Genomic DNA, 14,461 nt, shown 5'->3' with positions numbered 1-14,461 from the left:
AGTGTACTTACTTCCCAAGGGCAAAGCACTCCAGCCTCACTGTGACACCTTTGGCTGCCAGCACCGTCTGGGGAAAATGCGCTTCAATTTTGGGCTCATACTCCCCCATCACACCTGAAAAACAAAAAAGAAGACACACATATGTAAATCTATTTAGACTACACCATATACAATGGGAGCTAAGCATTAAAGTGTACGCCTTTAGAAGTCTCAATGCACATATTTGTATGACACACTACAAAAAGTGTGCATACTTTTGTTATAAACCCCACTAGGACAAATCTAACATTCCAAGTTCAGGGTGTATCAGTCATGACGGAAACTAATTGGCATTCATTATCTGGAATTCATTGTCAGTGTTTAATCTACAATTTAGCTTGTAGACATTTCGTTTACTGCTGACGAAGAATAGCAATAAAGTTTGCCAGAAAAGATGACTCATTTAGCTGGTTCATTAGTGGCAGTGATTCTCTGTGGCAGCATAATGTTTTGAATACACCTGTTTGTGTTTGCATGTAAGCGTTAGCACTAAAATCATTACCTTAAAGTTCAATAACCTACAGCTGATATAAACAATTCTAGCCATCTTGCTAATTTATGTCAGACTTTCACTGCGTCCAAATATGCCTACTTCCAGGCCCGGACTGGCCATTATTATTATAATAATTATTATTATTATAAAATAAAATAAAATCATGAATCTGTTAGTCTTGACTGGCAAGGCTACGACTCGACTGTAAGCCTCAGCCAAACGGTTAAACAGAAAATGCGAGCAGCACCCGATAATGGAGAGAAAACGACCAGGTGGAGCAGAGAGGGAAAGGACAAAGAAAAAGAAAGCACTTCAAAACCAAGAATCAAAATGTTGCAAAATTACTGACCTGTTCAGGGCTTCAAGTGCAGGGCAGTTTCATCTGTAAATACTGTACTTTTTTCTTCGTTAACTTAGTATTGAAATGCTAGCAAATGTAAGTGGTATAGCGTCTATTATTTTTCATTAACTAAAAAAAGTTGGTTTAGGGTTTAGTTACCCTTTAATATTGTCACTCAAAATACTGTATGCTAAAGGAGATTGATATTATGTAGTGTAAAGTTACATTAGTAGTAATTTAGCAGACAAATATTAACATTTATGTGGTAGGTACTGGGAGCAGGGAGACAGGAGTGATAGTGCAGACATCAATAAAAAATAATGCAATAACATTTTATTAGACAATTTAGAAAATTATGTCTGCCCATTTGTGAGGTTTAAAACTTTTTTTCAAATGAAGGTGGAGACAGTCAACTAGCACTAGCTGTGGTGCAATGATCACATTGAGTGAGATGACATGTAGAAGCAAAATAAGATTATTATTTTTTTTACATATTGTATGAAATAGTGTGTTGCTAAATGTTGGATATTTAAGTAATTTTAAGATAAAAACAACATTTTCTCATAAATATAATATATATATATATTTTTTTTTACTAAAATAAATGTAGATTCTGGGCAAACAAATTATAATAAGGTGGTTGTTTTACACCAAGGTGGAGACAGTTCTGTTTGTAACATGAGGCCAACAAGTGACAGATGAAGAAGTGACAAGTGAAGATGAGACAGGTACAAGAAAAATACACACACTTTATACATAGGCCTACATACATACATAGGCCTACATACATACATACATACATAGGCCTACATACATATATATATATACATACATACATACATACATATATATATATATATATATATATTAGGGCTGTCAAAAGATTAATCGCGATTAATCGCATCCAAAATAAAAGTTTGTGTTTAAATAATATATGTGTGTGTACTGTGTATAATTATTTTGTATATATAAATACACACACATGCATGTATATATTTAAGAAATATTTGCATACATATAGGCTACTGTATATATTTATATATAATTTATATTATATATAAATATAATTTTTTTATATATAAATAACACATTTTTCTTAAATATATACATGCATGTGTATGTATTTCTAGATACAAATTTAATTATACACAGTACACTCAAATATATTATTTAAACACAAACTTTTATTTTGGATGCGATTAATCGCGATTAATCTTTTGACAGCCCTAATATATATATATATATATATATATATATATATATATATATATATATATATATATATATATATATATATATGCACACTAGAACACTAGTGCTCCACTTTTCTTAGTATATGAGGCTGATGATACTGGTGGAAGGGAGAGACAGAGATATTAGGGAAAATGAAGGAAAAGGGAAGTGAGGATACCGTTCAAGAGAAAGCCTTTAATTATTTTACACGGCCCCAGCCTAAGGATTTAGACCAATTAATGTAATTTAGGAAAAAATAGGGTTGTCCGTGTTTCTAAATTTTATTTGGGTGCATAGGATGGCCTGGATGGGTGTAGGATTTCCCGGCCTGAAATTGTGTCCCAGTCCGGCCCTGCCTACTTCCTTACTAAGTAGTATGTGAAAAAGAGTAGTAGGCCTATCTCGAATACCAACAACTGGGTGCTTTTAAACCTGGCTAAGTGCAAATAGTCTGCCTTATTGACAGAGTCTATTTACACTAACTCTACTCACCATTGTCTTATTGAGCCAGACAAAATTACAAAAGAAACCCACCTGATAACTAGAGCAGTGGTGTGAAGAGTAAGGCCACTTTAGACATTCTATAAGTAACTTTTGCAACTACATGTCAACTAACTCTCATTAGAGTATTAGTAGACTGTTAGGGTTCAGGTTAGTAGAATAAGTTGCCATCTACTAACAAAGTTACTTATAGTCAGTAGAATGTCTGTTGGGGGACCATCAAAATAAATTGTTAAAAGATATAAATCAGAAAGTCTTCTAGTACTCTAATTACTCATAGTTGACACGTAGTAGCAAAGTTACTAAGCAGAATGTCTAAAGTGGACTATTAAAATAAAGTGTTAGCAAGTGATCTAATACTGCAATCGGTTAGCTCTGCTGCATCTGCTTCTATGGGCCAGCAAATCTCTAAATATCTCAGTTTGTAGGTGTTGGATCAGCACATTACTCACACCTTTTGCCCCTCTCACATGAAATTCCACCTTGTCATCTTCCCGGTTGCTTTTTGGAAGCCCAAACTCATTAATTAAAGCTTGTGACAGGAAGCTTGCGCTTCCTGTGCACTGGGCTCATGTTTTATTTTTTTCTTTCGGTTCATGTAGGTGCTTTGTAGATTTAGCAGAGGCCTGAGGTACTATTATATGATGGATTACATCGCTCATGTGGACTCTATCGCCTGAAATATCCAAAGCAGCTGCTCTAGAACATTGACCTCACAATCAATAGTGCAACAGCCCAAGACATGTTATAAATGTGACAATCGAACATACACCAGCACCAAAAGGTTCTTGGACACTTTAGCCAGACTTATATGGATGTCTTTGCATTAGTTTACAAAATATAAAATCAAGTGTAATTAATATAATATAATATAATATAATATAATATAATATAATATAATATAATATAATATAATATAATATAATATAATATAATATACACTTTTTTTTCCTGGGAAAAAAGACCCCAATAACCTCACATGCATCTTCTAAATTTGATATTTAAGTTCAGTTTTCATTTTCCTTTAGGGTCTGCAACTCAGTAAAGTATGTCTTAAGCATCCTGATATATATTTTTAAGGGCCACTGTAAATGTTAAAAGAAACTCATACACGATTCATAACTATCGAGATAAAAGGGCTACGATCATGCTAATGTGCAACAGAAATAATGCATTCTAAACCCTATAAAGTGTATTTTATCATATTTGATATGATAAAAAGGGTCTCTAAATTATCGACATGATCAAAACGGTTGAAAAACCTATTGTACACAATATTTTATATGACTTCTGGCCATTGCTTGATAGTTCATACTTTATTTTTTTTATTTTTTAAGCAAGTAAAAGGCTGTTTAGTATAATTCTAAAAACACCTCCTTTCTGGTCATGGTGTATGTGTCTTTATACTGTGAAAGTAAATGTGAGAATACGTTTATATTGTTTCAAGATGAACACTAATTGGACTGAAAAAAAAAAAAAAAACCTTATCCATACATGATTTTTTTTAGAAAAATCATGTTAAATTGTGAGTACCAAATATGATACATAAGGCTTTTGAGGAACGTTTATTTGTTCATCTCTCAATCAGCATTGTATTAAAGTATATGTCCCCCACATTAAAAACTACAGAGGATTGATCACAAAACTAAGCATTTAAATATCATCTTGCTAAGACATATTATTGGGAGATATAGTTTTGACAACTGATATTTATTTTATATAAGGAGTCTACTACTGTTGTAGAGATCTCATTGATTTACATGATTACAGCATTGTGTATTTTGGGCATATATATATCAGCAACGGTACCAAACATATTTAGCAAATAATAACAATATTTTGCTCAGTTTGGACCTCTGAATGTGTTTGTGTTCTCCTCAAGTATGAGCTCCACATTCTCCTGTATCATATATGAGCCAAAGCCTGATGTATCAAATATTGATATGATATATCAAATATTGTCAAATGGTTCAATAATAAAATAGATACATTTTAAAAATAGATTGTTCTCACTATTATTTTATATGTCAGGCTTTGCATGGTTAAAGGATAAGTATGATTCAGAATGCATTAATAAATTCTATCTACTGTACAACAGTAAACAGACTGCTGGATTTACAATTCAGCACAACAAAGCTTGAGGGATCACAGCAAACAGGTACGACAAACCCAGTAGCTGCCAGTGACACAGAGAGGGAATTCTCCACAGTAGCTCGCATGACAAGCTGCTAAACTAAATTATTTTGCAAGTACACTACAGAGGCCGCTGGGAAACGGGGCGAGAGAATTTGTCCTCAAAACAGAGCACCACGCTGGAGTCTAATTGATGTGCAGAATTCGGTGGAACGCAGAGGAATCTTGAATGGCTGCGTTTCACTTCTGCAGTCATAGCCAGAGGGCATAGATCCTTTGTTTATTCATGCGGATGTTGTGAGGGCTCATCTATATCCATTTGCTGAGAGATATGTCAGCTGGCATTGAGTAAGTCTGCAATTACGAAGGGAAACACTCCCATTCAGAGGCCTAATTATCATTATCAGTCTTATTAAATGGGCAACTGCTGTATGAATGTTGCATAAGAAAGTATTTCTTTCCTATTTGCACTTTGAATAATATAACAAATATTGCAATTGTGCCATAATCTTGAACATGTCTCGACCACCTTCAGTGAAAGCCAAAGATTATATAAAAAAAAGGATCCTTCCGCTATATAATAAAAACTGCAACAGTTGAGTCCCTGAAGTGTCCAACAATCAACAATTATTTATACTTATACAAAAATAGCATAGAATGCATAAATACACAAATTGGGACACACCTGTTGCAAACCTTAATTTATCCGAATTTTTTAATGAATTGGTTGAATGAATGACACTTGGTGGTGTAACAAAGAGTCCTTCAAATATCCCCATGACTAATGCACAGACTGAAAACGATTTAAGCAATAGCGAAGGCAGCTTTTGAATGATCATCCATGGAGAAAGATGCTTTTTGCCCGCAGAATGCTGTGGGCACGGCATCTACGAGGCCATCAGGGACTAACTGCTGAAACTAACCAGCCAAAACTCTGACCCCTTGCCTACAGCTGTAATCTATACAGCACATTTATAGCCTATTTTATGATAGCAGTGTGTTTTTTCCCCAGACAACTTTTCAATTTCAATCTCAATCTCCTTACTTGTTACACATTTATGATTCCAAAGCAATCCCATGTGTATAATGAATTTGCAACATTTCACTGGTTTATGCTGTAATGCATTTTCTGCGTATCCTATTTAGCGTCTAGAAGGGCTGAAATTGATAGGAATGAATTCTAGGCCAGCTGTGCCGAAACAAACACCCGAGACCTTTTTTGTGTTGTGATGATTTTCAAATCACAATTTAATCAATTTATTATCATGGAATGAGGTAGTTTTGTGCAATGCAATTTTCCATTTCTTTTGTTGTGCCATAGAGAACAATCACCTGATGAAAGTCTGGGCATCCATCAGATATCCAAGCTTTTACATACAACTGCTAATGAAATAATCCATTATCCCAATGCTGGGCTTGACATCTATTTTCTAATGACTAAACCAAATCAAAAGTGCATTTTGAAAGCAGAATGAGAGAGAAAACCTGCATGGTAGTGTAAAAACGGTTATAGGGATAGTTTGCCAAAAAAATGTCATTTTCATAATTTACTTACTCAAACAAAATAACAAATCAGAAAACACAATGACAAGTCAGACAAAACAGAAAAGGTAGGTATATGTGGCGAATGGAATACTGACTGCTGGTTGGATGAGACATCTGTCAATCAAGACATGCAGAAAGTACAGCAGACTGTGGCAGAAGAAGGTCGATTCGTGTGTGCATGTGTAAATATTAGAACTGTCTATTTATAAATGAACTCGATCTGGTAAAATGGGAGAGTGGCATGTAGCAAGAACATTTAGGGAGCAGATCCCTATATCTGGAATTCATTATAACTGCATTCTAATAGTGTTTATGTTTGCTTTTTTGCAAAATCAGTGACATACTCGATAATGTCAGCTCACAGCCTCGCACATAATTAAAAAATATATATTATCGCAGACGATACAGCTAATATTTAGACATGCACACACGAATCGACCTTCTTCTGCCGCAGTTTGCTGTACTTTCTGCATGTCTTGATTGACAGATGTCTCGTCCAATCAGCGGTCAGTATTCCATTCGCCACATATACCTACCTTTTCGTTTTGTCTGACTTGTCGTTGTGTTTTCTGACTTTTTAATTTGTTTTCAGATTTGTCGTAGTGTTTTCTGTTTGTTATTTTGTTTTCAGATTTGTCGTTGTGTTTTCAGATTTGTTGTGTTTTCTGATTTGTTATTTTGTTTTCAGATTTGTTGTTGTGTTTTCTGGTTTGTTATTTTGTTTTCAGATTTGTCGATGTGTTTTCTGGTTTGTTATTTTGTTTTCAGATTTGTCGTTGTGTTTTCTGGTTTGTTATTTTGTTTTCAGATTTGTCGTTGTGTTTTCTGATTTGTTATTTTGTTTTCAGATTTGTCGTCGTGTTTTCTGATTTGTTATTTTGTTTTCAGATTTGTCGTCGTGTTTTCTGATTTGTTATTTTGTTTTCAGATTTGTCGTCGTGTTTTCTGATTTGTCGTTGTGTTTTCTGATTTGTTATTTTGTTTTCAGATTTGTCGTCGTGTTTTCTGATTTGTTATTTTGTTTTTTTAGATTTGTCGTTGTGTTTTCTGATGTTATTTTGTTTTTAGTCTTTCCATTGCGTTTATAAATTTGTTGTTTTGTTTTCAGCATTGTGGTTTGTTTTGCATTTCTCGGCCACCGTACTCTCATGTCATTCATGTAATTTCCCCTCTAATAAAACGGGTCTACACACAGGTATGTTCACACTGCTCTTTTCCATACAATCAAAATGAAAGTCGACCAAAAGGCAGCATCAAGTTGTCAAAAAGTAGTTCATCGAAATTTTCCGTTATAGTAATCTGAAGTAGACTTAGTGCATGAATCATATTGGCTAATTTTATGATGCGTTTATGTATTTTTGACAGCCCCTGGCCACCATTTGCTTTTATCTTATGGAAAAGAGCAGTGTGAACATTCTGATAAACTTTCATGTTCCACAAACGAAAGAAACCATTTGGGTTTGCAACAACATGAGGGTGAGCAAATGATGGCCAAATGTTATTTTTTTGGTGAACAACTCCTTAAAGATAGAAAGAATTAGATGGTCTGTTGGGAAAACAAAATAGACTGTCAAGGTCCTTGTAATCCGAAACTAAAGAAAGCCTACCATTCAATTGTCAGAATCTTTAATGTGTGATCATGCACTCAGTGCATCATCACATAATCATTTCACTTCAGATTAAAATCACAATTATGAGATGTGTCATGTTACGATTCATTCTGTAGTCCACAGTGCACCTATTGAAGCATTTATATACAGGCGTAGCACATGTCCACTCAATGTCTGAACACATTACTGAGGCATAACTCACAAGACCTTTTTAAAAAAAGGGCCAATACATGTTTACCGTGACATCATGATGTGAACTGAAACGGCAGTTTAAGGGAAATGCCTGTCATGAAAGGTCATACTGATTTCTTGCTTAGTCTGGCTAGAGCTTCTAGAAGATGTATATTTTGTACTGGTAAATGATCTAATGCTGGGGTTTTCAAAATCCAATTTGAGCAGCAGAAGTGTCAAGACTGAGATCTTTCAAATCAGCTCCAAATGTGGTTTGAATCGGATTTGAAATAAATTTCATGTTTTCTTTCTTTTTTTTCTGCTTTCCAGACTTTCAAAACCCCATTTGGATCAAATCTGGGCATGCAAAAAAATCAGATTTTTGCTTGCAGTCTAAACATAGCCTAAGTGCAACATTTGTGACTTGTGACTATATGCCTCATTTGCATAGAAAAGAGGTGTGTTTGAAAAGAATGACACCGGCTTTATTTAAATATGACTGCCACAGTGCTACACCATAAACTCTTGTGATCGCTCAATCACGTCATGTGGGGTTATTTACAAGAGTGACAACTGAATTCTACAACTAAATTAACTCATGGAAAATATCAGCTAGTAACAACGCCATTTATACAAAATCCTCAGAATATGTATGGACCCTAACTAAACAACTAAGATGTTTGTGTTACCCTCAGTTGGACACTGACAGCTTGTCTGAGGTGCTAGAAAAATCACAGAAACAGAGGTACTTGTCTTGACTAAACTAGCATAAAGGACTGCATTCGTTAAATGCACATTATTGTATGTCATATCTACTTTATATAATAACATAATTTAAAATAGAGGGTACAAGCATAAACAAAACTAAACCATCTTTCTTACTCATAGCCACAAGATGCTAAAATGTTGCTTTTGTTATCATTATGTCAATTACTGTAATTTCTTCTTGTTCCACATTTTAATGTGCTTGCCACTCCTGAAAATGTGCAGTGTGTAAATGGCAATTGTGATCAAGTTTGACTTTGGGTGGTTAGCGAATAAGATGCGGAAACACTGTATGCTTAAGTGGAAAATTAATTTTTACAGCAAACTCTAAATTCTGGGCATTCCATGGACATACAGCAGTGGTTCTCAACCAGGGGCCTGGGGCCCACTATGGGGCCTCAATAAACTTTTTAAGGGGCCTCAAGATGACTTAAAATTATTTAAAATAGTCTGGTACTTATGTACTGTATGTATGTGAATGTTAGTGTACACCAGTGGTTCTCAAAGTGTGGGGCTGAAAGATCAGCAAAAAAATAAAATAAAATTCAGCATCATTACTACAGTCTTCAGTGTCACAAGATCCTTCAGAAATCATTCTAATATGCGGAACTTTTGATCAATTGAATTCATCCTTGATTGAAAGTACTGATTTCTTTTATTTCTTTCCCCCCAAAAATAAAATAAAAATTCTTACTGACCCCAAACTTTTGAACTGCTTGAAGTCAAAAAGTTTGAGATCCACTGACACACTACACATGGTAGTCATATTTGAAGAGAAGACATGACTCTCATTTTGTGATAAGAAAAGCATGAACACAGTGATACTATTAGAGAATAAGACATCAACGCTATCAGTATGCATTTTGTATGACCCTTAGTGACATTTAAAATCTTATTTGGAACACTGACCCAAAATATGTAGCTCAGTAATTGAAGTCACCGCACTTTTGCTCTTCGAATCCAAGGACACAGATATGTTCTCCCCTATAAATTAATGACAATGATGAAGGCCTCAGAAATGCTTGACCCTCTACTTAAAAATGCTGCCCCTTCAAGATCCAAGGCCAAGCGGGAAGGACGAGTAATCCCAGCACCATCGAGTGTTTTGTGAGCGCCCAGGCTCTGTGAGAGTTATTGTTCCTTCTGAGTCACATCTATTAAGGTGCGATTCATCACGTAAGTACAGAAGACCTCGGCTGCCTTTGCTGTTTCTCCAAGAGAGAGCGGGTGGGGAAGATGCATGACTTGCCCTGAAGGTGTAGTCGAGCGCAGATGTAGTTGGGCAGCTTTGATTAAGAGTGTCTTAGCCAAGGGAAGGACATAGGTGAATCGCTTCACCTGCGCATTCCGGCACGGAGCGTCTCGTGCAGTTAATTATCGTCCTGTCTCAGCAGAGAGCACAAATCGTGGGCCGTGGATTGGTGAGCTTTAAGAGAACTAGGAGAACGGCTGAGAGCACGGCAATTCGAGCTTGGCCGGGGGTGCCAAAATCATTTTCAGGCTTTTAGGCGCAGTCGTTTAGCTGCCGAGCACGTGATGCTTCCCACACAACGCCTGCCAAGCGAACGCTGCGTACGTCAGCCGTTGAATGAATAAAGATTGCCATCATGCGTGCTTGTGTTATGGGTGACTAACCTCTCGCTGAACCGGCTCTCGTTCCACACAGCCTTCTGCGGCACCCTGACTGTACGGTAATTTTCAAATGCAGCTGCCACAGAGCAATTCATCATGACTCCACCACCTGTGGCTCTGAGACGTCCCTCGAGCCTTTTCTTTTCCTCTCTAGCCTTCAGCTACCCGTCTCTGCTCTTTTCTTTAACTTCCGAGCGCGACCGGAGAACGCGACGCTTCTTGCATTTGCAATCTGTGCTAACGAGGGCCGCAAATCCAATTTAGTATGCTAATGCGCTTAGATGCGCTATACCCCCGAGGAGCGTTTCTCAACAACAAGGTTATGCCGAAGGGGACGTGGTGCCCTCACAAAGGACAGGCAACATTAAGCATTGTAGGCAAAAACAAGCTTTCAGGGCACTGTAGTCCTTTTAGCCCGGCTGTTCTGGGATTGCGTTCCAGGACGGCTGACATTGACGTGTACCCGCGGCAGGTGATGCGTGCGTGTCTGTGAGGTACGGAAAAATGCCTGAAGAGACAGCCGGGTGTTTAGCTCCCTCGCTTGGCCCACGGGAATCTGCTATTAAAGAAACTACGGCCCATTCTGGAAGAGGACCATTGATTCATCTAATTTTATGCTGGAAAATGATTTCCCCGATGGCCAGTTTCACCAGAGCGCATTGTCTGTGTAAAAAAAAAAATGCTCTAAAGCAAAAGATGAAGCATCTCATGCTCTCTGTTTAATGCGGATGTTTGGAATTCATGACACTTTCGGTTTGGCCCTAAAGGCCTCTCGTGCGATGAGAATGAAGAAGAAAGAATGAGGCAGATAAACTACACATATAAGTCAGACGTCTCATTAAACCGGCTTCACGTGGCATAAAAGCATTAATGTAGACAACTGACCCGCTTGTCACACAGCTGAAAAACTGCCACATTTCCTTTCAAGCCTGATTTGCAGGCACATTCATTATTTGTAGCCTTCTGAGATATTGATGGAATTTTTCCTGGGTTGTGATCCAGAGCTAAAAAAAAAAAAAAAAATCTCACAAATCCAACTGTCATGTACCTCAGCACATTTAGCATCTTTACTATGCTGTCGGTACACTGAAAATCATTTGATGTAGAATTTGCTTTGAAACAATTTTCATCAATTTCACAAATAATTACAAAGAAAAGTCACGTAACACATTGAATTAACCATGACATGGTGAAGTAGAAAATACAGAAACAGTAACTTTTTCATCTAAATTTGGCTTTAAAGGCACACTATGTAATTTTTCACCGCTAGAGGTCGCTTATTCAAAACAAAGGCGTAGCTTGATGGCGTCGTGATTTCGGCTCAAGAGCAGTGGAGCTTTTATTATGCCACAGCGACCTCTTCCGCTTCTTCCGGTCATATATGTGGGGTAACAGTTTAGATTTGAGTGTGTTGAAAGTTATGTTATAATGCTACTCTGTGCGTTCGCTACAATGCGGCTACTATGAGACACTTGTTACACACTGCAGTAAGCTAGATCGAGGTATGGTAAAACATGGTACTCGCTGTAAATCTACAGGATAAAACCAAAAATCGAGGGTAACATGGGTATGATGTCATTGATAGGTGACGCACAGAAACGGTCCGTGTCCTGGTTAAAATTGCTTATTTCTCTAGATTTAAACATTCTTGGAAACATTTGGGATAATGTAAGTACACAAGTCAACAAAATATATAACATTGTTCTAATGGTTTTTGGATATTTTAATCCAAAAATCTTACATAGTGTGTGCCTTTAATTGAAGTTATTTAAATAAAGTCAAAAGTAATTAAGCTAAAATATATTTATGGACTTTTAGCCAGCACATTGCTATGTAGTTGCAACAGTGTAGTAGGCGATATAGTCTATGATAGTCTGTACTTGGGTCCCACCTTCAACATAAGTCCATGGGTTTTATCGCCTATTTTATTATGCACCAGGCCAAAAACATACACCTGATCGCTTAGAAAAGTAACAGCACATCTCACCTAAATACATTGCTGGGTTACTTGTCAAAGGTAAAATGTGTATGTTATAATATATAGTGCTCACAAAATGTATAAAACATTCTCTGACATTTTTATTTATATCGCCCCATGTACCATCTGAAGCTGTATAGTCATTATTTTATTTCAAGGCATGTGCTAAAATGGTAAAATAGTGTCTCAATTTAATTTATTAGCAAAGGGACTTCATGTCATGGTATTGATTCATCAACTTAGTTCACCTAGAGAGACGCTTGGAATCCAGCCGAGTTCTGCTGTGCAGGTGAAGGGGGTTTAGGGAGCAGGGATGTGTGTGTGTGTGTGTGTGTGAAGCGCGTGTAATATCTCACCATCTGTTTTGAGAGTCAGGGGCGTCGGTGGGCTCAGGACCCTGGCATTGGTCACAGTGTTCTTTACTTGGCACACGTAGCTGCCCACGTCCGAGGGCTGCACCTTGGAGATATACAGATTTCCCGTTTCTTGCGAGATGAATCGCCGGCTGTCCTCTGCAACGAACGAGGGGAGCTCATTGAACACCCAGCTGTAGATGATCTCTGTTGGGGCAAGAAGGAGAGCAAGCAGATGAGCTGCAAGAACAACGCACATGTCCCTAAGGAAATCCCTGTCTAAATCTGCATTGTAGAGCGCTGACCTTGTCAGAGCGAGGGCTCATAGGAGAAGGGAGTCAGGGAGCTGGATGTGTAGGTGATATGGATTAATTAAGTGCTCTCTACTACAGGGTTCAAGGCAATCATAACTTGCATGTTAAATGCACAGAGAAACAGGTTTGTGTTTGCATAATATACCGAACTGCATTGGAATGAGGGAAGTAACCCTGTGTCCAGACTTGGCCCCACACAATAAAGTGGAAAACACATCTCTTCCATACTAAACTTTTATCCTTATCAGAAGTGTTAGTGGTACTCAAGTCTCTTATTTGATCAAAAATACAGTAAATATTGTGAAATATTACAATTTAAAAGAAGCATTTTCTATTTTAATATATTTTAAAATGTAATTTATTCCTTTGATGGCAAAGCTGAATTTACAACAGCCATTAATCCACTCTTTCGTATTAAATACAAGTGCATAAAAAAAATCATATAAGTTGCATCAGTTTTATTTATATATGTATATGTGTGTATGTATATATATATATATATATATATATATATATATATATATATATATGTGTGTGTATGTATATATATATATATATATATATATATATATATATATATATATATATATATGTGTGTGTATGTATATATATATATATATATATATATGTGTGTGTGTGTGTATGTATGCACATACACTCACCTAAAGGATTATTAGGAACACCTGTTCAATTTCTCATTAATGCAATTATCTAATCAACCAATCACATGGCAGTTGCTTCAATGCATTTAGGGGTGTGGTCCTGGTCAAGACAATCTCCTGAACTCCAAACTGAATGTCAGAATGGGAAAGAAAGGTGATTTAAGCCATTTTGAGCGTGGCATGGTTGTTGGTGCCAGACGGGCCGGTCTGAGTATTTCACAATCTGCTCAGTTACTGGGATTTCTAGGGTTTACAAAGAATGGTGTGAAAAGGGAAAAACATCCAGTATGCGGCAGTCCTGTGGGCGAAAATGCCTTGTTGATACCAAGCGGCAACCTCCCCGTCTCTCTCTTGAAACCAACACGGAAGTGAGTTAAACTGCAATTCGTTGACTGGCCGCTTGAGGCTGTTGTCAGAAGTGAGTCAAATCTGTATCTCCCCCATGTTAAAATGCCAAATTTTACAGCAGAAAAAAACGTGTTTAAAGCCTGGTGTCTGTATGTGGATTTGGTCTATACAGCTAATTTTGCCCTTCATAACAACTGTGAGGGGGGTGAATTATTTTATAACTCGTCCGTTTAGTTGATTAATATTTAAATTTAAGGGTGTGGCCAAGCCACTTGAGTGACAGATGGATTGCCGCTGTCAGTGCTAGCCGTTTGTCTGCTGTTACTAGCCGTCACTTCACCTCA

The 14,461-nt window shown here is 36.9% G+C and overlaps 1 protein-coding gene across 2 annotated transcripts in view; it reads right to left on the bottom strand.

Moving 5' to 3' along the window:
- cntn5 (contactin 5) overlaps window positions 1-14,461 on the bottom strand; it is a 315,250-nt gene that overhangs the window by 86,573 nt on the left and 214,216 nt on the right. For both annotated transcript variants that reach the window (XM_084123899.1, XM_084123900.1), the window contains exons 7-8: window positions 12,797-13,000; window positions 12-114 (exon numbers count right to left, since the gene is read on the bottom strand). In XM_084123899.1, coding sequence (XP_083980025.1) covers window positions 12-114; window positions 12,797-13,000 — 307 coding nt within the window. The remainder of the gene's footprint in view (window positions 1-11; window positions 115-12,796; window positions 13,001-14,461) is intronic.

This window comes from Abramis brama (genome assembly GCF_963993115.1).
Source record: "Abramis brama genome assembly, chromosome: 9".
Classification (NCBI taxonomy): Eukaryota; Metazoa; Chordata; class Actinopteri; order Cypriniformes; family Leuciscidae; genus Abramis; species Abramis brama.
This window is presented reverse-complemented; position numbering and strand designations above follow the sequence as displayed.